The 24,483-nt window shown below is 38.1% G+C and overlaps 1 protein-coding gene across 3 annotated transcripts in view; it reads right to left on the bottom strand.

The window, feature by feature from the left end:
* The window catches only part of lama5 (laminin, alpha 5), an 87,411-nt gene extending 64,692 nt beyond the window's left edge, over positions 1-22,719 (bottom strand). For all 3 annotated transcript variants that reach the window (XM_081387308.1, XM_081387309.1, XM_081387310.1), the window contains exons 1-2: positions 22,261-22,719; positions 19,348-19,500 (exon numbers count right to left, since the gene is read on the bottom strand). In XM_081387308.1, coding sequence (XP_081243434.1) covers positions 19,348-19,500; positions 22,261-22,518 — 411 coding nt within the window. In that variant the 5' untranslated portion in view covers positions 22,519-22,719. The remainder of the gene's footprint in view (positions 1-19,347; positions 19,501-22,260) is intronic.
* Between the last annotated feature and the right edge of the window lie 1,764 nt (positions 22,720-24,483).

The raw sequence follows: 24,483 nt of genomic DNA, 5'->3' as shown, positions 1-24,483 counted from the left end.
CTACGACAAAACATACAGCACTGAAGAAAAGGCCTGCATAGCTTTCCTCCACGCTGATGCAACTGTGCAGACAGACCGAAAAAAGGACAAGAGGACAGTGTTCGCCCTGAATGTTTTATAACTGCAGCTCAAGGAGCTTAAAGGTATAGTTAAACCAACATTTTTAATTATGTCATTTTTATACGAACCCTTATGTCGTTAAAACTCAAAAGTCCCTCGAAGTCCCTCGGGGGGTCACAAGAAAAAAACGAAATAAAGGTAATCCTATAAAATGTGCCATAAAATATATCTGAACTGAACTGAACTGAAAATGTTTCTCTTATATTGTAATATTGGGCATACATCGTTAACTTGATACGAAGAAAAAAATTTCCACATTATATTCCAATATTATATTTTTGTCCAAAAAGCATGTTGAAAACAACATGTGTTCATAATATCACATTTACTACTGCACACAGTATACACTACCTTTCAAAAGTTTGGGGCAAGTGGAATTTTTTATTTTTTTTTATAAATATTTGCAAAACATTTCTATTTCAAATACGTGCTGTATTGTAAATGGCTCTTTATACATTAAAATATATAGCCACTTTTATATTTTAAGAGGACAGTGCCATTTAAAGTTAAAGCCTGCGTTAAGCCATGAGCATCTAAACGTACCCATGACTGAATTGACCGTAAGCACACTTAGTCAAATGTAACAGTCTGCTCCTAAATACTACATTTAAACTGTTAAACCACATGCTATAAAAGTGTCCAGAGGTGCAAACACCCCATAAAAAATGTCAACATTCACAAACAGGTGTGCTTCACCAACCCAGTGCGGCTGAAAGGCATCTATGCTGCCATAAGCCCTCGCAGACAAGAGAGCTCTTGGGCTCATGTGGGCTAACCTCATTCCTGTGGACTTTAGTAATGTATGGAGAAAGACACGCTGTTCATCAGTTCTCAGCTTCGAGACAGAGGGATGTCACCGATGACATGTATAATCACACTTCATTTCCTGGGAATGCTGGATGGGCAGCTAAGATTTGAGTCTGTGTGTGTGTGTGTGTTTGTGTGTGTGTGTGTGTGTGTGTGTGTGTGTGTGTGTGTGTGTGTGTGTGTGTGTGTGTGTGTGTGTGTGTGTGTGTGTGTGTGTGTGTGTGTGTGTGTGTGTGTGTGTGTGTGTGTGTGTGTGTGTGTGTGTGTGTGTGTGTGTGTGTGTGTGTTTGTGTGTGTGTGTGTGTAGGTGTGTGTGTATTATCAGCCCTAAGGCATAAGAGAGAGGGGGTTAGATGAGTTTGAAGGGTGGTCATCTGTTCACACCTGCTCTGCATGCCTATCCCATCCTCCCCTCCTGCAAAAGCACTACTATTAGTCTGGGATAATTTGAGCATTACAGGAATATACTGTATGTTTTCATCTGAGGACCAGGACTGGATTTGGGAATACTTGCTATAGGGTGTGAGGTAAGGTAGAAGTGGTGGGATTTGTGAATTCCAAGCGTAATTAAATGTTACGTCTTAGCTCTCCTTGTGACTTAACCTGACTTTTCCATGTGTCTATTTAACTTAATTCTAAAAGCTACTTCAGGTATTATCTTGCTTCCATCATCAGCATCATTATCCTGACCAGGCATTTTTATAATTATAGTCCCTTTGGAATGACATGGGAAGATCAGAGGGAGTGGGCTATCTGTGCTTTTCTTTCCTAAACTGGGAGGTCAAGTGGCTAATTGTTGGTAGTTCAGTGTTTAACCTGCTGGTTCTACTCTTGGCTGGTCCTGTGAGTCTCTGGGAAAAAGTGGTGGGTGTTTTCTGTCTACCAGATGCTGTCCAGAGTCTAATTAGATATCTCAGAGTATAGTCAGAGTGTCCTATCTGTGTTTCTCCCATCTGCTCTAGAACACACACACACACACACACACACACACACACACACACACACACACACACAAACACAAACACACACACACACACACACACACACAAACACAAACACAAACACACACACACACACACACACACACACACACACACACACACACACACACACACACACACACACACACACAGGACTCAAGGGGAGTTCCCATGGCTCTCCAGAATAAATGAAACAAAGTGAACACTTTTAGGTACTTCCATGTGTGGCTTTTCACTTACAGTAGGTTTAGTATTTGAAGATCACAAAGGAAAAGGGGAGATGGAATGTTTTTCACTGTTTTTCAGAAGGATCTGTGTTTTTGAACAAATCAGTAGAATGATTGATTGAATGATTCAATGATTCACTCAAAGACCGTTACTTGATTCATTCCAGAATGAATCAGTGTTTTTTAACAAATCAGTTGAATTTATTATTTTAATGACTCACTCAGAAAGACCGTCACTTGTTTAATTCCAGAATGAATCAGTGTTTCTGAACAAATCAGTAGAATTAATAATTCAATGACTCACTCATAAAGACAGGCACATGCTGCCACATACTGGCGTATTGATGTAACCTGCAGAAAGAACAAATCCTCTAATTCTACTAATACACAGACTGAAAGTCTTTCTGGAACGTGCAAACACGGACAGGCGATACAAACCCCAGCACCGTTGGACTGTACATCAACGCTCTTACAACGACAATCAGCCAAACAAATCCAAGGACTGAAACATACCAAAACTGTTCAAAATATAACTTGAAATGAATTCTTGAATTCTCTGCAATACACTAAGCAGTCAACTTCAAGCATATTGTCAATGTCTCCACGAAGAGCCTGTTATACTTAAGTGCAACCTAATTACACACAGAAATAGACCAAAAACAACAAGCTGAGATAGATGAATGTAACTGAAGTCTCCCTCTCCGCCCTGCTCAGTAAAGTGTTTAAATAAAAGTGAATGTATGGGCTCTGTGTATAGCCTTGATCAAGCATTAAGAGTCTTGAATCATTGGTGAACCCCCATCTCCTCTGCCATTGAAAAGTCCTGAAAGAGGAAGCCAGAAACAAGAGCCAGCGCCCTCCTGCCCAGCACAGTCGGAAATCCTTTTGTGCTCCTCTGGGAACTCGCTGAGAGGTTAGATGTGGTGAAGGCAGGTGCCCTCTCATTCAGCACCATGAATTACCACTAGCGCTACATTAGACATGGTTCACTCACTCAACTGCGACCAGTTTTTACGCTGATAAGCTGTTTCTTCTGTTTAAAGTTATAGTCCACGCAAAAATTAAAATTCTATCATTTAAAAGCAGCAAGCAAGAAGGCCATTACACGTAAATGGCTGAACATAGACCCTCCTACCTCATCGCAGTGGATAGAAATTACAAACGAAATATACAACATGGAGAAACTGACCTTTTCATTAAGGCATGCTTCGGAAAAAGGGGAAAGTTACTGGAGGAAATGGAAAACTTTCTTTGATAAGTAGATGCCATTTATATTATAAAATATATACAAATATCTCATTTAACAGGTGTCTAAGGAACATGTTTCATTGTATTTTGGCTTTACATTATAATGTTTCATTTCATTGGTCGGTCTATCTGTTTGTTACTTTATGTTCATTTTGGTTTATATGAAAAAAAAATGTAAAACCTTTAAAAATAAAGTATAAAAAAAAAAAAAAATTCTATCATAATTTTCTCGCGCTTATGTTCAAAATAGAACACAAAAGAAGATATTTTGCAGAATGTTAGGAACCAAAACACCATCGGGGAGAACATACTTCCATGTATGTATGAAAAAAAACTATCACTATCTTGTGTTCATGAAGGTAAGGAAATGATGATAGGGTTTTAATTTTTGGGTGGACATCACTATGGGGATATTACAACCTCATTTCAGAGTATTTCATATAACTTTGATCTCTGAAGTGTTTTTATTTATTATTATTACAAAGTATTACATTATTGCAACTGTTACATTTATATATGACTGTCATGGAGCAGTATATAAGAGTTATTATTACATAAATATTTGCACATATTGTATATACTTTCGAATTTTTATTTAATTCAAACACAAGATAATATTCTCTACATTAATGCCACTGGGGCAGTCTGATTTACAAACAAATCACTCTTATGAGTCTTTTTTTAATGAATTGTTAAAGACTCCTGGTTCCTGTTCCTGGTTTGAAAAATCCTTCACTGAATGAACTTACTGAATCAAGATATGACTCATTAACTGAACTGCAGGTTCAATGCATCATTAGTTCAATATGTATCAATTAAATACTTAAATGTAAAAAAATTAAAGATACCAGCCTTTCTCCAGTACTAGTACCGAATACCAGGTCAGTTCGGTACCGGCTGATAGACGCTGCTTTCAAGAGCTCCGGTGTGAATTTGTGTGCATGTTTTTTGAAGAGCGTCAGAGGTTTCTATTTACAATGTGTTTTCAAAGTGTTGAGCATTGTAGCCAATCACAGACATACCTGTTGAGCATGTGAACGCAATTGCCAATCAGAGGTGAAAGAATTTTTTTAGCGCAATTTTCCACCGGACAAAATTGCGCTTGTTAACTCATGATTTCTGTTCTGTGCGTCTGTGCGCACCAATCTTGCACTTCTATCTACTCCTCAACCAGACCACCTAGAGACTTCGGGTTTTCGGTATTATGTTAAGGAAGGTCTAATCTCGGGAACGCACAAAAAAAATCCAGGAAAAGATTTACTATCTCTTAGTGTTGTGATCCCATGAGGTGAGAAAATTGCGCTAAAACACTCACTGAGTTTTTATTACTTGTTTCAAAATGTCTGGTGACTAGTTACAGCATACCATCTAAAATAAAGTTTCTTTATTTGTGAAAAATACTATGATTACAGACAGAACCAGAACCAAGTAAATCTGTTTATTTGAAATGTTTATTTTTCAAATTCAAATTATTATTTAGTAAATTCTTGAATTATCCGACTACTGGTCTGATTTCCTTTTGCTTTGACTGTCTGGGTGCTCGGAAGTCTTACTGGCTTTTCACACCCCAGATTATCGAACGTTTCACACATGTAATTTAGAAGGGGGGTTAGCACTGCATTTTACCTGGGGTTATCAAACCCTGCTCATGGGTTTTGCCTGCTTTTGTGCTGTTAACCCCGCATTGCGGTGCCAACCGTGTACAGTGTGAAACAAAGCGTTAGAATGTTATAGCTAAATGCTTAGCAACAATCAGCCAATGACGTGCTTTGTATAGCCACAGAAACACCACAGTTTGTTTAAAAAATATGCTATGTTTCAGCGTTTGAGGGGAAAAATTTCAAATGCTGAAAGAAAATGCAACAACTGGAGGGAAGAAGTCCGAGAAGTCCATTCTAAACTTGATAGTGGTCAGCAGTATATAATATGAGGAAGATGCGCAATGCTAGAACCTTTATGTAAACAGGTTATATGCTGAGTTTGTCCAACCAATGACACCGCAAATATGCAAATAAGAATGATAACCCAGGTATAAGGAATGTACAGTGTGGTGCATTATGAATACCTAGGATTAATTATTAACCCCAGGTAGATTATGAGTGATGTGAAACATGACGCAAGATAACCCAGGATTTTGTTTACCCAGGGTTTAGAATGACCCAGTGTTAACTAGTCTAACGAGTCTTTTTATTTTTTACCTCCCTATCTCGACTCATCTTGGTTGCTCTAGATGGTCAAACAGAGGTCTCTACGAGTGACAGCAGAATAAAAGCCAGAGTGTTCAGGTCTCCTCCTTTTGCTTTGAGTGTCTGGGTGGTCAGAAGTCTTTCTTTTTCTTTTCCTTCCCAGTCTCGACTCATCTTGTCTGCCCGGGTCAGCAGCTGCTCTGACCTCACTGTTGTCTCTGTGGTCTAGGCAGGTCCAGGCTGTTCATCATCTCTGGGTTTTCTCCAAGTGATACTGGAGAAGAAAAGGTTGAGCTGAGTGAATCACTTGAAGAATCAGAATCAGAGTTGTGGTCTGATCTATTATTTTTCCATTCTCTGCTTTCTGACCTGCTAGGCGTCTTTCTTTTTATTTTAACACCCTGTCTCATCTCAACCTGACTGCCTGAGCTTTGGTCAGCAGGTGTTCTGGATCCTCCGGATCTGATCTCAAATTTGTTGTTGACCTGGTGAGATGGTCCAGGCTGTTCATCATCTGTGCTGAACTCATTCATATGTGATCCTCCAGATATGATCTTAGATCTGTTGTTGACCTGGTGAGATGGTCCAGGCTGTTCATCATCAGTGCTGGACTCACTCATAGATGTCTCAGCATGTTCTGCCGGTTGGCTATTAATATACATTGGAAAAAACGCAATTTCCAAGGACTCACCTGATGCATTAAAAGTGATGGACCAGTAATCTGCATTCCAGGCCAGCATGGAGAGCAATGGATTGCTTTCAGGACTATGTGTCAGGAAACACTGAACAAGTAAAGTGAGATCTTTGAACCAACCTAATATAAAAACCTGGGTTGAAAACAGTGAATCGATGTGGCATGCGTATTTCTACAACATTTCTCTGGATATGCTCATCTATAATTGTAACGTTAATCACATATTGTGGCCACAAATCAAAAATAACTAACTAATTGAAATCGTCAAGCTGAATAACATCTTCAGCGATTTTGCCGTCAAAAGGTTCACCTTGAGCCATCTGAACCGTACAGTTATCTACAGAACTACAAACTGGTATTTGATCAGTAGTACCAAGGCAACACTGATACGTTATTGTGTGTGTGTGTGTGTGTGTGTGTGTGTGTGTGTGGCCACATAGCCTACTTGATAAGCAATGAAGCAATTTCTATTATTATTAAATAAATAATAACATAACATATATACTTCTGGATATTAAAAATATGCCCATCATAGAAAAGCGTTAAGGTCATTGTATGTGTGAATAAAAATACTTTTGAGGCAAATATTCATGACCTAAAGATCCATGGAAGTGTATACATGTAAAATAAGAATACAAATCTTAAATAAATCTTAAATGTATCTTTTTCTTAAATTTTAACTTAAAATTAATGGCTATTAATGCTATCCGTGTCTTGCTATTTGTTTTAATAACAAAATCTTAAATTTATTGTCATCTAAAAATTTTAGCCTATTTTAAATAAAATTAATGACTTTTAATGCTATTTGTTTCTTGCTATTTGTTTTAATAATAAGCACAAGCTGTGACTGTGCCAGACGTTACTTCACGCAGAAAACATTATGTGACTGAATGCCCAAATGCAAAGTATTATAAGTTTAACCAACATTATTACTTATTACAAATAAATTAAAAGCAGTAGCACAAATAAATACAACAGAATAAAGATACAAAGGAAAAATAGAAATAGAAAACAGAAAAATTGTCTCATGAGTTTTGCGTCATCTAATAGACTTTTATTATAGAGACTGAAGATCAAACTAAATAAAGCTATTATCGGCCGATAAGGATCAGCACCCTTATTGAGCATCACATTGAAAGCACTGACCCTAATGATATTTATGGAAAACTTTTTGATATAGTCTGCTGTGAATGCATAGCCTGGTGAGAAATTAAACTCTTAGAATGGGACAACGGTAACAGGACCAGTTTAATTAAGAGTATGAATTCAAAAATGGATACGTAGCTTCTAAAAAGCACTAAAGTGGAACTTTAGTGGAAACTAAAGTAAAAATACTCAAAATGCAGTGTTTGAGGAGTGATGGGATTTTACAAGCATGTACCCCCAAGTCAAATTCAGGAATAGTTGCCTCACGTCATCTGTATTTGGAGTCCTCCTCGCTCATTGAACCTTTTATGGCCCTTCAAAGGGAGGTCTTTTTAGGCTTGTTTATCTGCCCTGTTTATCTCAGATGGAGAGGAGGGATGGATTTATCACTGTTTTTGTCATTCCTCTCCTGGGTTCTCATGCTTGGGGGCAAAGTTTAGAAATCTCCCTAAAGTTACTGTATATCAGGACCATAGCACCAAGTTTTAATGCATCTACTGTATACTGTGAATACATACAGAATATATTCACTTCCACAGGCAATGGCAGGCTAGAATCCACTTTTAAAGTGCATCCTTTTCTATTTTCCTGAATGCCCTTCTCTGTGTCTTGATTAAAAGAGGGGCCTAGAGGAGGGGAAAGGCCAGTGAAAACAGCCCCCTTCAGGGCAAAGGGAGGGGGAAAGGTATTTATATCCCTCTATTAACCAAAGTGACCCCCCTCTCCGCAACAAACACACTTCCCCTCCCCTCTCAGGCCCAACCCAACCAATGAGCCATTGAATGGATGAAAGACTCCAACAACAGCTCTTGTTGACCCGGCAAAAACAAACATTTACTATCTCATTAACAAGGCCTCACATTCACTCCATCCCTTCCCGTCTTTTTAGTAGCAAGTACTTTAAACTCCCAAAAAAACACGATCATCTATCAGTGTGGAGAGGGAGGATTAAAGAACAAAAGGGAAAGAATGAGAGAGAGATGAAAGGGAAAGATTGCTCACGAGGAACTAAGTATTTAGCGCATTCAGGCGAGTACGGAATAATTATATTTATATGTAAGGAATCACTGTGTACTTGTTACTGCCATCAGCGATGGGTAAATCTGCCAGTTCAGCTGCATGTGAATTCGCATCTGTTCATCAGAGCACGTTAGAGGAAAGAATATGAGACATCGGGGCCTAAACCACAGTCTGAACTTTACACCAATGTGCCCAAAATGTAGAAAGAAACTTTTGTGTGTGGACCGATCACATTAGCATTAGACTATTAATAGTCTGACTTCATAATGTCAGTTCACTCAAATGACTAAGAGCTGCTGAGAAATGAAATATGGAAAATTCTGATAAAATTCCGATTAAGTGCAATGCTAGTAATATCACTATATAAAGTCTAAAAGGGAAAGAGTTTTGTTTACGCCCCTGGTTATCCAGTTTTACCAAAAAAACTAAAAAATTCTTATTCTACTGGAAAACCATGGCAGGCGGATTTACATAGTTGGTTGAAGTTGGTCAGTAACAAACCAAGAAACATAACTATAAAGATATCAATAACAATATAACTATAACAAGTCGGGTGGATTCTGCTTGGCTGTCTTCATTTTTATCATTTATCAGCTGGAAAAAAAAATCGTTATGAAATTGATTCCAGCAATAACATTTGCTCTGTGTCGTTATCATTGTAGTTTTGGTTTAGACTATTCTCATAAAACTAGAATTATTAAAACTTTATAGTTATAGTTATTATTGTTATTGCACTTGGTGTTTAAAATAAGTTTAATATCTGCACTATATCTGCAACCCTGCTTGCTAAATATCAATATCGGCACTGGCCATTAAAAAAACTACAGCGGCCCCAAAAAGCATTTGTACACATTTTTCATATCAAAATGTCAAACTTTTCAACCAAAACATTTCACAAATTGAAGTGTGTTAGGCTTCAAATTATGAAACAAATATAGTTCAAAATGAAGACAAAATGTCTTTGTGGAACATGTTCATCTGTTAATATAATGAACTGCACCGGTGGTTATTCTGCTGGGACATCTGTGTGAACCTGAGGGGAACTGACTTCATACCTCCACGAAAAATAACCGTGAGATCATTTGATTAAAAATAATTGAAAAAGTGGCTCAGAAAATTAGAGAAAAGCTCTAGCATCAGTTGTTTGCTGATACCACTTTATATTTTCTATCTAATGAAATTAAATTAAGACATATTTAAGCGTTTTAAGAGTTTAGTGGGTCAACCACAAAACTTTACCTTGCCAACATACCCTCACACACATCACTTGCCCATTTTTACAGTATAGACCTTATGTAGCCCCGCCCCTTTTCAGCGTTGCGCTCATTGTCTTTTGACTTCCGGTCTGTATTTTCACAGCGATCTTGCGTATTTATGAATGAACGGCTGTTTTAAAATCTTCCCGGTCGACTGACATTTGTTGAGACATCGGCTTTAAACATTACAATCCTCATGATAACTTTCGTTAACTTTACATTAATTAAATCCACTTCAAAAACGAATTACTCCTGGACAGCAATGCCATTGAAATATACAGAGCGACCGCTAAAACGTAAGTTCAAAGACAATATTCTAAAGATGGCGGCGCCCTCGTTTCTCTGGCGCATAAGGTCTATAAGAGTGAGCAGCCACACCTACATATATACAGTACATTCATTCATAAGCTGCTCCTAATGTGTGAACATGAGCTTGAACTGTGGTTCTAGAAAACCAAAATCCGAAGAAGCCCAGGCACATTTTAGATCTACATATTATTTCACCCTTGGTTGACCTTTCAGTTCCTTCACCCAATTTTGGTTTGTCACTGATAGTTAATCAGCAGACTAGTGAAGCAGCGATAGGTCTTAACACCTAATCTGTAGACATGTCGCCTGTGAAAGACAGCTATCTTGCATGCAGGGCACAGATAAGCAAGGTCACACTGCAGGGTCGTGTACCTATCCATTGAAAGGCAGCAGGATCACCCTATTGTTTCAGGTCCCAGACTCAGCCGTGAGAGAGGCCTTGGAGACACGGAGGTGGGTCTCTTTCTCAAATGCATAACGGAACAGGTTTCGACAGGAATCGGGGGGCGTTGCTGAACTCTGCCACCTTTCTGTTTAAAAAGCAATAAGACAGCCCCCACACACCATCTCAGATTCTCCCGCCTCATTTTGGGGGTCAATTGTTCATTTGGGACATTTGAAATATTTTTTTGAAGGCTACCTTCTGGCCATAAGGTCGGGGAACATGAGGATCCCTGAGGAGGTGTGAATTGTTCTCATTCATTCCTATGTGACACGGCTCAAAAGCTTTTACGTCTAGCAGATCTACAAGCATGCTTTTGTTAAAGTTGATGACCAACAATTCGTAAAGAAGCATAGCATTCGTATTAGGCATAGCTATGAAATTAACTTAATAATAAAAATAATGAGACAAAAAATTATCAAAGTTAATCGTTTTTAAAATGAATTAGTCTTTTTTCTCTGCCAGAATCAAGTCCTTGAAATATCTTCATTTGGGAATTTTTATAGTAAATATTGCATATGTATTTAATTGTAATTAATTAATTTCTGATTAAAATGTGTAATCAATTTACAGTTGTAGCATTAAGCAACAACATCACATCTAGTAAAATGTATACCAGTGCTTGCAATTTTTAAGATAAATGAAAATGAAAGAAACTCAACCATGAAATTAATAGAAAATTCAGCCAATCTTATCTTCAGTTTCACTATTTCTGACTATTTCACATTAACCTCAATTATTTATCAAAACCCTCTCCTTGAACTCAAAGTTTACTGCTTCATCACAATCTACTCCTTATCCTAATTTTTCTCCCTCAATGTCTCAAAAATGCTGCTGAAATGCTAATATTTGAGAGAGGAGTGGAGGAAACTGCCCTGTGACGTTCAATAAAGGAGATAAGAGCAGCCTGTTTAAAACTGAAGTCAGGAAGCGAAGAGATGGGGGGGGAGAAAAATCAAATCAAAGCTTCTAGTTGCATGGTGCATGGTGAGATGAAGGCTGTGGACCGTAGTGACCTACACATCCACTGCGAGCCAAACCGGAACACATGACTGAAGAAAGTGAACTGAACTAAAGAAGTGACCGGAACATGTCAATAAGAAACTCACAATGGTCAATTATCTTCAAAGCAGAAATGTATATGGAGCTTGTATCAGCTGATCCTTCCAGCTCCTCCAGATCTCTCAAAAGTCTTTTCAAACAACATCCATCCCAAGAAGAGCAAAACCAACAATTTGGGGGATTTTAAAGGAAGAATACTAAAGTTGATACGGGATAATTTGTGATCTCAGATGGAAATAAGCATACAATGTTGAAACACCAGAAAACAGGCATCTAAATTCTATAAGACTCTGCACACACACACACACTTGTGCACATGCTTTCCCCCAATGCAATAGAGATTAGGCCTAGAGAGGATACGTAAACAACAGTTAATCTGGAAGTGTCAAATCCGTTGATTTTGTTTAAGTACTTTACAGAAAACCCTTATTCAGGAGAAATTAAGTGAAGAGACAGCCTCAAAATCAAACATGTCTGCCACACAGGGAGATGTGCAATGTTCTCCAGAATGTTCAGATGAACAGATAAACCTGTCAGCTAAGTGTTTATTTGTAAAGAAAACCTAACATTTATTATTGTTATTTTATATATATATATATTTAATTATTATTTTTTTTTATTTGGGGCCAATGAAATCTGTCTTCACAACCATATGCACATTAACATATGACATATGGTTTATAGATTTACCCCTAATCAGTATTCAGCAACATAAAAGAGTTAATTTACATACTGTATATATAAAGGATTTCGCTTAAAAGGTACAGTACCAAAAGCAGTTTTGCTGGATTCTTTGGTTCAGCAAGAGGGTTTACATCCAGGTCAAAGTTAATTTTTTTGCAACCAGAACCCTTTTCAAAAGTGGACTTTTAAGGGGGGGGGGGGGGGGAGTATGTTGCATATGGCCCCTTTAATAAATAATAGGAGGTGAGCAGGTCAGCAGTGTTCGGTGTCAGTGAAGATATATGCATCTGGGGTTTAAATGGGGCTTTTGCCAACAGGGATGCTGGGGAAAAGGGGCTGCAGAAAAGCAGCAGACAAAACCTCCGTCATGATCGATGGCTAAAGTCGGGGTAGAGGACTCTAAAGAATTTAGGCCAGGAGTTCAAATCCCTGCTGTTTCTGAATTACCCCATTAACAGCCATCTCAAGCAGGAATGATGGTTCACACTCATGCACGAGACACTCTCATGGATGTCCATTATGTACAAGCCTTCTCATATTAAAGGGAAAGACAAATCAGTGCTCTGTCATGCAGGAAAGATTGGATCATATCAAAATTTCCCTTGTGCCCTTGTATCCATGGTTCCCTCCTATTAAGGATTGTGAACTGTTTTTTTTTTTTTTTTTCTTTAACAGGCCCATTTTCATGCTCGGTAAACACCATGAAAAAAAAGGGTGTGTGTGCAAGCAAGAGAGCTTGGGCTTCTGTTAGTGTGTGTATTACTGGACATATATCTGATAGAGACACAGATGAATTATAAGATTTACAGGGCACAATGCCAAGGGATGCCAACTGGCCCTGGTGCTTCAACTTGCCCAACCAACATTTTCAGTGGCCCGCCAGTAAAAAAATGTTTGTTTTCACTGTTTTTGACCCATGTAACTTTGTATTCTAATAATAAAGATTGTTACGACAGCAACATTTTAGATACAGGGATATTTTACAATTCTCAATTCCAGGTTTGATACCACAGCAAAATTGACTACATCTAACTAATGTTAACTTCAGACATTATTAAAGACAAGTAGGCAGTCAGTCATAAAATAAGTACGAATAAACAAATAACAAGCGATAGCACGAAAATAAGTCCAATAGAACTTTAAGATGTTCAGATAGGTCTAACAGTAGTATTCAGGTAATAAGTAATACAGATCAATTATCAAATTAATCCTTATTAAAGCTACAAAAGTTATTCAGTCAAGTTTTTGATTAACATTAGGGACACAGACAGCATATTAGGCTGCTGTCACTTTGGCCATAGACACTGCAGATAAATTCGGCTGTCAATTTACCTTTTTAGTGCTTAATCCCGTTCTATACACATATAGTTCAGTAATTTACGTCTTTTCCTGCAACCGAATTAGCTCCTGAAAAATGCAGGTAGTGACAACCACATTTTGAAAAATTCAGTGTGTACGGAACTGAACAGAACAACTAGTTGTTAGTGACGTACGACGAGAAATATGGGAGATGACAGAGCTCGTATGTATCTCTCATATGCATGTGTGGTTCAAGAAATCACAGGGAAAGCGGTATGAGCCTGACTCTTGTTGACAGATCTTGCAAGAAAATTAGTGAACAAGAACAAGCCAAAAAAAAAAAAAAAAGGAAATGCTTTATGCTGAAAATAAGTCATGACCTGCACCTGCTCAATTTAACAGCTCCATAAACTTGATCGCTGTATGAGCCAAGCCAATTAATGGACATGGCAACACTGCGAGCGCACTCTGTGAATCAGCCTTTAAACAAAACAACGCCTCTGTCGACTGTGCTCTAGTTAAAATTGCTGAACACAGCAAGCCTTTTGTCACTGTAATATTACTCTGTTCAGAATAGCAGATACCAAACACGCGAGACACCAAACCTTTCTATGGTTACTTACCACGGTGTCAATCAGCGCAGTTTTGGGACTGAGTATTGTTCTGTACACACATGGAATAATAATTTAGGGGACTCACTTCCGCATTTAAATGCGGTTGTCGCTCCTGAAACTTTGCAGTATGACTTTTAAGACCTAATGCATGGATCTAATTTATTGACGCATCTAATTTTCATTAACGCCTTGAAATTGCTTGCGTGTTTATATTGGAAGACTGAAAAATTAATGCAGATGATAAACTGTTTACGGAGCAAGAGTATCTCAGAAGAGACATGTACTAAGTATATCAGCAATATAGATCAACATATCTGACAGATAAAAAGAGTGTCATCCTTTCCAATGGAAAAAGTGAGGGAAAAGCAAGCTGAGAACTGCACAATGGGAACTTTGTTTGCCAAGGTATGCAGGCCACACACACTGGGACGTCCCATACCTGAGACTATGGAAGACACATACACTAATTTTGACATGGTAGATCTTGTACCTGAGGCATAACACAATCTCAGTGAAAAAGTCATTGTATGTAAAAAAATGTATTACAAAAATCTTCAAGTCATTCCAAATCTGTATGATTTTCTTTCTTCTTTGAACATTTACATTTACATCTATGCATCTCGCAGATGCTTTTATCCAAAGCAACACCCAAGAGAGGAACAATAGCACAGAAGAAGATATTTTAAAACACACACATTTGCAACATCCTTTAATACATCTACTTTTTTGTTCTCCAAAATAAAGTCAGTAATACAGTTTTAGGATGAGGGCGAGTTATTTTTTGGTGAACTGTTGCTTTAAAGGGATAGTTCACCCAAAAATGAAAATTCTGTCATCATTTACTCTCCCTCAAGTTGTTCCAAACCTGTATGATTTCCTTTCTTCTGCTAAACACAAAAGAAGATATTTTAAAGAAGGTTGGTAATTAAACAGTTGCTGGCCCCCATTGACATCCATAGTATTTTTTTTTCCTACTATGGAAGTCAATGGGGTCCATCAGTCGTTTGGTTACCGACTTTCTTCAAAATGTCTTCTTTTGTGTTCACCAGAAGAACGAAAGTCATACAGGTTTGGAACAACTTGAGGGAGAGTAAATGATGACAGAATTTTCCTTTTTGGGTGAACTATCCCTTTAAGCTAGCTCCGGATCACATGATCTATACATAATGGCAGGAAAACTAATCTCATGTAAGGATACGGTGAGCATCTGGCTGTTTTAAGATGATTGAGAGATCAATACATCCAGTTTGGCTGCCTTGACATTGGATAAACTCAGTCCTTTCTAAATGACAGGAAACTGTAGTTCTGTGCGGCTCTCGTGACTGGCATCATGCCCGTCTCTGCGCATGGCACACAATGGGGCACTTTAGTCCCCACTGAGTCCTACTCAACCCCACCCCGCCAAAATACACTCGAACACACTCACACAGCGTATGGTGCAACTCTGGATTAGACATTTTCTATTTTTAACTATTCATATGCAACAAAAGGGCCCCAGAAAAGGGCACAGGATTTCTGCGAAGGTTTGGAAGAAGAGTATTTTTAGGTATTTAAATGGTCCTGAAAACTCACAATATACTTCAGCGTGAAGAAGTGCAAACTTGCACACGAGTAATGCATGTTTAAAAATTAGAGGGAGAAATAAGAAATAAACAACCGTGTATCTTTAACAGAGTGATGAAAGTCTCCCTGGCAGGCTTGATTATTGTTTTGATGCAGTGTGGAGTATAATTTAGACCTGTTTCCGGATGGGACGGGATCCATCCATGATCTTCCTCAAAAGATTACAGGTTGATGACTGAATACTTCAGAAAAGAGCTTAAGTAATGAATCATCTTGTTTAAGCTTAGATAAGTGCATTAGTTTTTATTTCCCAAGCACTTATGTGCTATATTAGCAGCAAGACAGTTTTTCTTTGTCTCTAATGCTAAACTCTCAGTGATATTAAACTAATGTGCCCTGGGGGAATCACACACACAAATGAGGTTACATTAACTGTGAGAATTTGGCTAGGAGAAGTCAGACAGTAAAATGAAAAACAATTTTCAGCTTAAAGGCGCTGTAAGTGATTTTAGCTTAGCTTTAGCTTTTTTCCATTAGACTGAATTAGACTGCCGCCATGCATTCAACCGCAAACCTCTTTTCCAAACCTTGCCCTGGCTATGTCATCAAACCTGAATACGCTAAAGGCAGAGAGAATTTACTCATTGGCCAAGTTTTCAGAAAAAAGAGTAAGCAGCTTTCTCGTTTACAGAGCCTAAAGACCCGTTCACACCAAAGACGATAAGTATAAAGATCAAGATATAGTTCTAAAAATCGTTCTTAATACACAAGAATAGCAGAGTTCACACCACAGCTATAACAATAACGGCACAGAGAAACAATATCGATGGAATCACTTTCAGAGCGATTTTATCCAGCTGATGAAAAATAAAAACATTGACAGCCAATCAGAATCTACCCTGCTGTGAGCTCGAGCATTTAAAGCGGTAGACAACAAAACTGCAGCGCTTTTAGAATAAACACAACTATATTGTCCGCTGTTGGGGACGCTAATATACTGGTAGTTATAGTTATCGTTCTTGGTGTGAACGGCCCTCAAGACTGGTAGTAATGACTAAAGTCTGACTCAAGGACAACCTTGATTCTTTCAAACAGTTCAGTAGAATATACTGGTTAATAAAAAATATATATTTTACATCATTACCTCATAACATTTTCCTTGACATCCTGGGACATATTCCTCAAATGTTCCAATAAAGCCAGATGTAGAACAAATATCTATTTATCGATTACCAGCAGCTCACTCATCGATTCAAAGCTCATTATGAGAAAAAACAAGTATTTGTTCAAATCAACAACATGTTGATTAATTGGCACCAAACCCACTGAACCACTGTTTGGGAATTACAGGTGTCTTTAAAGTAGTGACTTGTTAACATGACAGATGAGTTGAAAAGAACATGCATAAACACTGGTTAATAATCTATTACATCTAGAGAATGAATTAATGTGTGTCAGCATTTATGTTAAGAGAAAGAGAGTGAGCGAGAGGAGAGAGACGTGAACTTTGATTGTGATGGGGAGGGTCGTTTTGTCCCTGAACAGGTTGAGGCAGATATTGAGTAACTAACATTCCAATCTAATTCATCTTCTCTGAGGGGTCAGAATGCACCTCATTCCTGCATCACTATTATTGCTTCTCATACTTAGGTTTAGGGCTCTGAACAAACCTAACCAGACGTGATGCAATGAAATTCCACACCAGATCAACACCAGGACGGGACAAAATCAATCAAAAATCACAGCCAATCAGAAGAGCGTGTGGGCACTAATCAAATACATAATCAAATTTATAAATATTACACCATTTTTTACTTTGTATGTAAATAGAATCCTCTGTCACTTAGAGCATATCACAATCACGGCTGGTTAGGACAAAAAAACACCTTTTTTTGTGTTGCGACTTCACGTTTGGTTAGGACACGGTGCAAGTCTATGTATTAAAGTCCCCCTGCAGTCAATAATTGTATCCCTTAAAACTAATCTTTGATAATCACAATGACATATTTAAAAAAAAAAAAAAATCCCTCACTTTATTTAGTATACACAGATCCATGAATATGCAAATTAGCCCCCGCCTCCACTCAATCAGATCAGCTCGGACTACCTGATCCACTCTGTCAACTGTGGTAAATAAAATGAAACACAATGGCAAGTGGAAATATTGGCTAAACTCAACCATAATGTTTGAACCAGAGACTCATTCAGAAGAAGAGAAAGAGAGAATTATACATGAAGACCCTGCTATGCACCCTCAAACGAAAGCAAGAGTTGATACTGTAATAAAATATTATATAAACAAAACAGATTGTAGTGTAATGGCATTATTATATATAGTACATCTCTCCCTCACTCTCTCTGCTTAGCAATGTAGGTATGATAGCTTTAGCAAGCTGGTTTAAGTGGCACTGAAAAAACACCAGCCACATAAAGGAATTCAATACAAAGCCAATCACTGCTCTCTGCCTCCATTCAGACAGAGAGGGGGAGGGAGGGAGGGAGAGAGAGATTGAGAGAGAAAGGAAAGTAGGTTGTACAGGGCTTAGTCTGTCACATATTACAGCCATGTTCAGCTGAATTAGACCAAAACTAGATAGCCACATCACACATAAACACAATACTAAAAGCGATACAACTGGACTAATTAAACATTGGTAATACATTCACTACCGTTAAAAAGTTTGGGACAAGACTCTTTAAAAAAAAAAAAAAAAAAAGAAATTAATACTTTTATTCAGCAAGGATGAAATAAATCAAATATTTCAAATAAATGCTGCTGTTTTATCAAATAATCCTGAAAAAAATGTATCATTGTTTCCTCAAAAATATTAAGCAGCACAACTGTTTTCAACATTGGTAATAAAAAATGTTTCTTGAGCAGCAAATCATCATATTAGAATGATTTCTGAAGGATCATGTGACACTGAAGACTGGAGTAATGATGAGTACATGCTCATTGGTAGCTGAAAGAATTAGCATAATGTTATTCATTAAATATTGAATAGGAATGTGGGAATATCGAACTTTTGTGAATGACGGCCATTCTGTTCACAGAGCTGTGTGTGCAGATTGTGTGGGCCTGGTGATAAGTCACTCACCAAAATCTCATTTTAAATACAGTCATTACACAAGATGTGATCCAAGCTTCTCATAATAACATCCTTCAGCCTGATCACTGATTGGTTCCCATTAAATCACAACTGAAGAGTCTGAAACTCAATGGAGGTCAATGGGAAACTTTTGTTGACGGTAAGTCTCATGAAGCTATATGAAGACTGTTTATGTAGAAGCCCCTGGGAATGCTGGAGGTCTTTAGGAGGAGAACAAGTGTGGGAGAGTGTATGTAATGTTTATTTACAATTACAGTTTAGAAAGTAATTGTCTTTAAATGCCCTTTGGCTCTTCAGCTATTCACAAATAACAAACCTCGATACAAAGGATCAAGATGTGAAGCGTTCAGAGCAAAAAAAAACACCTCTAGATACTCTAGACTTGAGTATGAATGGATGATATTCAACTTAGGATCCACCCTTGAAATTCTACACTCATGTGCAATCCACAAAAGCGCCTGGTGTAGCCGAGTATCGGATGACTCTACTGTACGCTGAATAATCTGAACACGATATGTGCGTGTGGGCGGGGGTGTGATAAAGAGTTAGACAAATTATAAGGAATGCGTCGGCAACATACCTGTCCAAGGTCCAGAGTGACGTTGACCTCGTTGTATTTTGTACTGCGGGAGAGAGGAGGGCTTTGCCACCATCTTTCGGTTCCATCTATGGCATTGCTGATGGGATGCGCTCTGTTAGTGTCTTCCGAGGTGCAGATGTCACAGTACTGGCCCTGATAACACAGGAAGACACAAAGTTTAGCTTTTAGGTTCAGCACTTTGCAAAACAAAACTGTTGATTGAGCAGTTTAATGTATCAATCTGTCACAGAAATAATGATTGAATGCACAACGCTGTAGTAAGTCACATGATCAGGTAATGGCTAATCTGTAAAACATTCAAGTTGACCTGTAAGCTTAACTCTTCTCCTTTAATCCTGGCCTCAAGACGCCTCAGCCACTAGATAAAACTAGGTAAAGGAAGTCTTAGGTTTCTAACGGCGATCTCCTTTTAGTTTAATTCAGACGGGCTGAAACGTTGAAAGAGCAAACTAACTCCTCTGAGGTGAATTCACTACAGTTGTTCCACTTTTTGTGAACGGTATTACAGCACTGAAACCACCCACAATCCAGTTGATCCAGATGTTAAAGTGAGCTCTAACTGTTGCTGTGCTGCCAAATGTTTTATAAATTAAGTTCCTGGCATAATTAAGATAGCCTATGTGTACATTTTCTATCAATGGAAGCAATAATTCAAGCATTTAAAGGATAGTTCACTTTGAAATCAAATTTTGGTATGTTTTAGCTTACCTCAAGGGCATCCAAGATGTAGGTGTCTTTTTTTCCGCAGTAGTTTCAATTTTGATATTTTTAGGTCAAACCGTTCTTGTCTGTCAGTCGTATAATGCAGGTCTATGGTCACTGTCTCAAAGAGCATGCACAGAGTCCAAATTAAACAATTCCCCATCGTAAGTACACATTGATGGCCTAAAACACGAAACGAGCGGTCTGTGTGAGAAAACGAACAGTATTTATATCGATTTTACCTCTACATAACCACGTCCAAGTGATCTGAGGGCTTAGTCTGCGCAAGCGCCGGAAAGTGTAAAAGAGGTAAAAACTAAATAAATACTGTTCGTTTTCTCACACAAACCGCTCGTTTCGTGTCTTAGGCCATCAATGTGTACTTACGATGGGGAATTGTTTAATTTGGACTCTGTGCATGCTCTTTGAGACAGTGACCATAGACCTGCATTATATGACTGACAGACAAGAACGGTTTGACCTAAAACTATCAAAATTGAAACTCCTGCGGAAACAAAGACACCTACATGTTGGATGCCCTTGAAGTAAGCTAAAACACACCAAAATTTAATTTCAAAGTGAACTATCCCTTTAAAAGCCGATTGAGATGCAAAGTGACCTGCAAAGGAATTGTGGTGTACAAACAGAAATTAACTTTTTGGGAGTGTTTGCAAAACACTTGATTTGCATAATTATTTTAACGAATACAGAGAGTGCGTGCAAATAAACAACTCTGTTTTGCAGACGCAATACCTTCTTGGAAAATGTCCCCACTGTTTTCTTCACCTTTTATCTGTTTATTTCTGATAGTATAGACTAAAGGACAACGTGAAAACTTATTTTCCATGATAATCTAAGTTGTAGAAACTGTGACTGAAAAAGATGCACCGACTAAGCAAATTAAAACTTCATTTTTGATGTCGAAATCCTTTGAAACTGTGATCAGCAAATAGCTTTAGACACTTGTTGCTTGTGAACACTGAGGATTTGTAGGGGTTTAGTGTGCAGAATTTTCAGTGCAAACATTGGAAGAAACCAAGGAATTCACTCCCATTATTCTCCAACTGCTGGCAACTCAAACTTCTTTTAATACTTAATATTTAGAGCTATTTGTGTACTTGGCTAGGAAAATAGATTCATTTATAACAGTATAAATAAACAAACAGGAGAAGACTCAATCAGCGATTCACAAATTATGTTGAGACCACCCATGTGTGAAGGTTTCTGAGATTGATTAGATAAGATTTCCTTTGACTAATCTTTCATAAGAAGGTTCGACTTACTGCCAATTGCACAGCAACCATAGTTTCTGCCAAAATACCAGTTGCTGTTACTACAGTATGATAAATCATGGTAGGCCTATTATGAATTACATTTGAATATTCTCGTGTTTATTGGCTCTTTAAGGTAAATCGCTTATTGTATCCGTCATTTGTAAGTCACTTTGGATAAAAATTTCTGATAAATGAATAAATGCAAATGTGTGATGTTGTGGACAAGGCCGCAGGACGTCCCTGCAACAATCGATGAGGTTGCAACATTTTATTAACAAATTCTTTGAAGTGTGGTGCAAATGTGTGTGTGTGTTTGTCTCCCTCAAGGTCTCCTACAGGAATGCCACACATTCCTCAGGGAAAATCCCAGTAGCAGTGCTACACGGGGGTTGCGTTTTGCTCCTTACAATGTTTAAACATTTCACTCACTCGCCAACAAGCTGAGTCGTGCCTCCAGAGCCCCCTGCTCATGAAGCCTCAGTGGGGGTCTCTTAGGAGTCAGTATAGCCCTTTATACGGGTCTTTGGCATTTTCACCTTGAGCAGGTGCTCTCATAATAAGATTAAGTTTTTGCAGTTCCTCAAGACCAAAAGCACTGTCCTGACTTGTTTATAGACTAACAAAAAGAAAAAAATACAGTAGTTTTATGGTAATAAGTCTAATTTGGAAAATATAACATGGTAACGTGTACCATTGCAGTTCCAACTTTGAATACCAAGTAGGTATAAATTAATATGGGAATTATTCAGTACCATCTGTAGCCTATATTTGGGTACAAAAACGATTAAAAGTGCATTTCACAAAGCCAAATACAATCCATTATAAGTTATAACTACTACACTAACATAAAAATACGCTTTTATCCATGATTAAGTGATGTAAACTGCAGAAAAGTGAGCATTTTCCACATATTTACCTGAATAGTCTGACTAGGGTCCCCTGACACGGGCCCCCCGACCAGCTTGCAGTACAAGTCTTGAATCGGCTGCTCGTTCTCGTCCACTCCGCAGGTTGCCGTGGCCGTGATTTTCGTTCCCTCCGCTAGATTAAAATACGGTGGGTGTAAACTGTATCCGTTCACGCCGCCGGTGGGCAATTCCTGCGCCGTTAAAGGTTCAATGAGCAGCAGCGATAGAAACACTAACACCGGTGCGCGCGGTGTTCCCCTCGCCATCTTCACCTGTGCCGCGCGCTCAACGCTGTTACAACTGGTCAAAATGTCCACTGAGAGCTTGCTGCGGTGTTAATGACGGACATTTGGAGAGACCGAATAAACGGAAAGTCGTTGCGGTTTCTTTCTGTGTATGATATACAATAATACTAGGCAGAAGTGCAGTTCAGGGGGCAACTTCTCTCTCGGGCTCTGCCTCTGTGTGGGCAGTGCAGTGTGCGCGCGCGCTGTTGAGTAGAGAGAGGGCAGTGCAGTGCGCGTGTAGTCCTGTCTCTCTCTCACGCTGCGAGACCCAATGAATAGGTGATATGTGTTATTGCTGGAGACCCCATTCCTGCCAAATCAAATCGCATATTTTTGTGTTAAAATCAATCTCATGGTAAATATAAAAGGTAAATTCTGTCATAGCCACACCATTCATTTTGTTCCGTATGGCTGCTTTCTTCTGTTTAGCATTTTGACATTTAATGTCTTTTCCATGCAATGAGAACAAAAATGACGCAGTAACCCAATAAAAGTAGGCTTCTATAAAATAGCTTATATCCTACGACTCGTGCTCTATATTAGCCTACTTAGGATAAATAAGTCTTTTAAATAGCATATAGATAACTTTGTGTGATGAAAAGATCTTCACGTCCTCCTCGCTCTCAAATGAGCGTTCATGAGAAAAATATGTCAGATTCGTGAATAATAACTCAGTCAAATCTTTTCGGTGAATCAGGTGAGCATATTACAAAAAAAAACTTCGTTCATGAATCAGACTGATTCCGTTCTCCCGTCTGATCAGATTATGTAAGCTAAAAGGTAAGCAACGACCCAGCTAACAATTCCCAGAACGATCTTTTTTTAATGTTTGTTCTTGGTTAGACAGGAAAGTTTTCTGTAGGGAAATAGAAAGTTATTTTTTGGTTTGTAAAACGTTACTCTATTCTAACGTTTTCCCTAACCTCTTTAGCCTACTCCGATATCATTAGGCTACCCCGCTGTACGGAGTAATAATAATCCAGCACACCCGCGACCCAGTCTTTATATGATTATTAAATAATAGCAGAAAAAAAACTATTAGGGAATGTTCTGTATGTTAGGTTATTTAAAAATAATCACCCTGCAACATTCTGGGAACGTTATTTTATGGTTGCAAAATAAAACCTAAAAATAATGTTATTATATATATATATATATATATATATATATATATATATATATATATATATATATATATATATATATATATATATATATATATATATATATATATATTAAGAACCAAACGGGAACCAAATTAGGGAATTTTCTGTGTTTGCTGGGGAGAGGCCGTGTTGTCGCTAGCTGAGACTTTATTCACAATAAAGCATGCCTTATTTCTTTGAATGAAAAAGGTTTACCACATAATTATATTAAAGCCAAAAGTATGTATTAATATTTTACTTTTTAGAAGTGTAAAGTGTAATCATTAACTGTCTTTCTGGCATCCTTCAGCTAGAAAAAAATAATTATTGACAGATATCACGTCTGCATCTGGTAAGATCTGGAAAACATTTGCAGTGTAAAAACATCTAATAAAGTTTAGAAAAAGCTGTTTTACATCCATTCTAAATCATAAACATCTTAAAGACATCTTCTAAATGTCTATATGACGTCTGACAGGAAACGTCTCAGAGACGTATTGCAGATGAGCAAACACTCTTGCATCTTGCAGATTTGTATGCAGACATTAAATAGACATATGGGCGGAGTGATTTGCTCGCAGCGCCTGAGAAGCCCCGTGGTGAGGAGCAGAGAGTTCGCTCAGAGTTGGAGTAAATCACTCCGCAGAAGTAGCAGTGCTTCGCCTTCTGAGAATATAGTTCCCAGTAAACAGTTTGAAGATGGCTGTGTCTCATGTGACCTTGTTATTTGTGCACGCTGTGACTATACAAATCACAACATGTAAATAGGAAAATGTTGGCGTTATTTTGTCACTTATTG

Source organism: Scardinius erythrophthalmus (genome assembly GCF_964197995.2).
Source record: "Scardinius erythrophthalmus genome assembly, chromosome: 15".
Taxonomy (NCBI): domain Eukaryota; kingdom Metazoa; phylum Chordata; class Actinopteri; order Cypriniformes; family Leuciscidae; genus Scardinius; species Scardinius erythrophthalmus.
The sequence above is the reverse complement of the archived record's forward strand: the minus strand, read 5'-3'. Positions and strand labels throughout refer to the sequence as shown.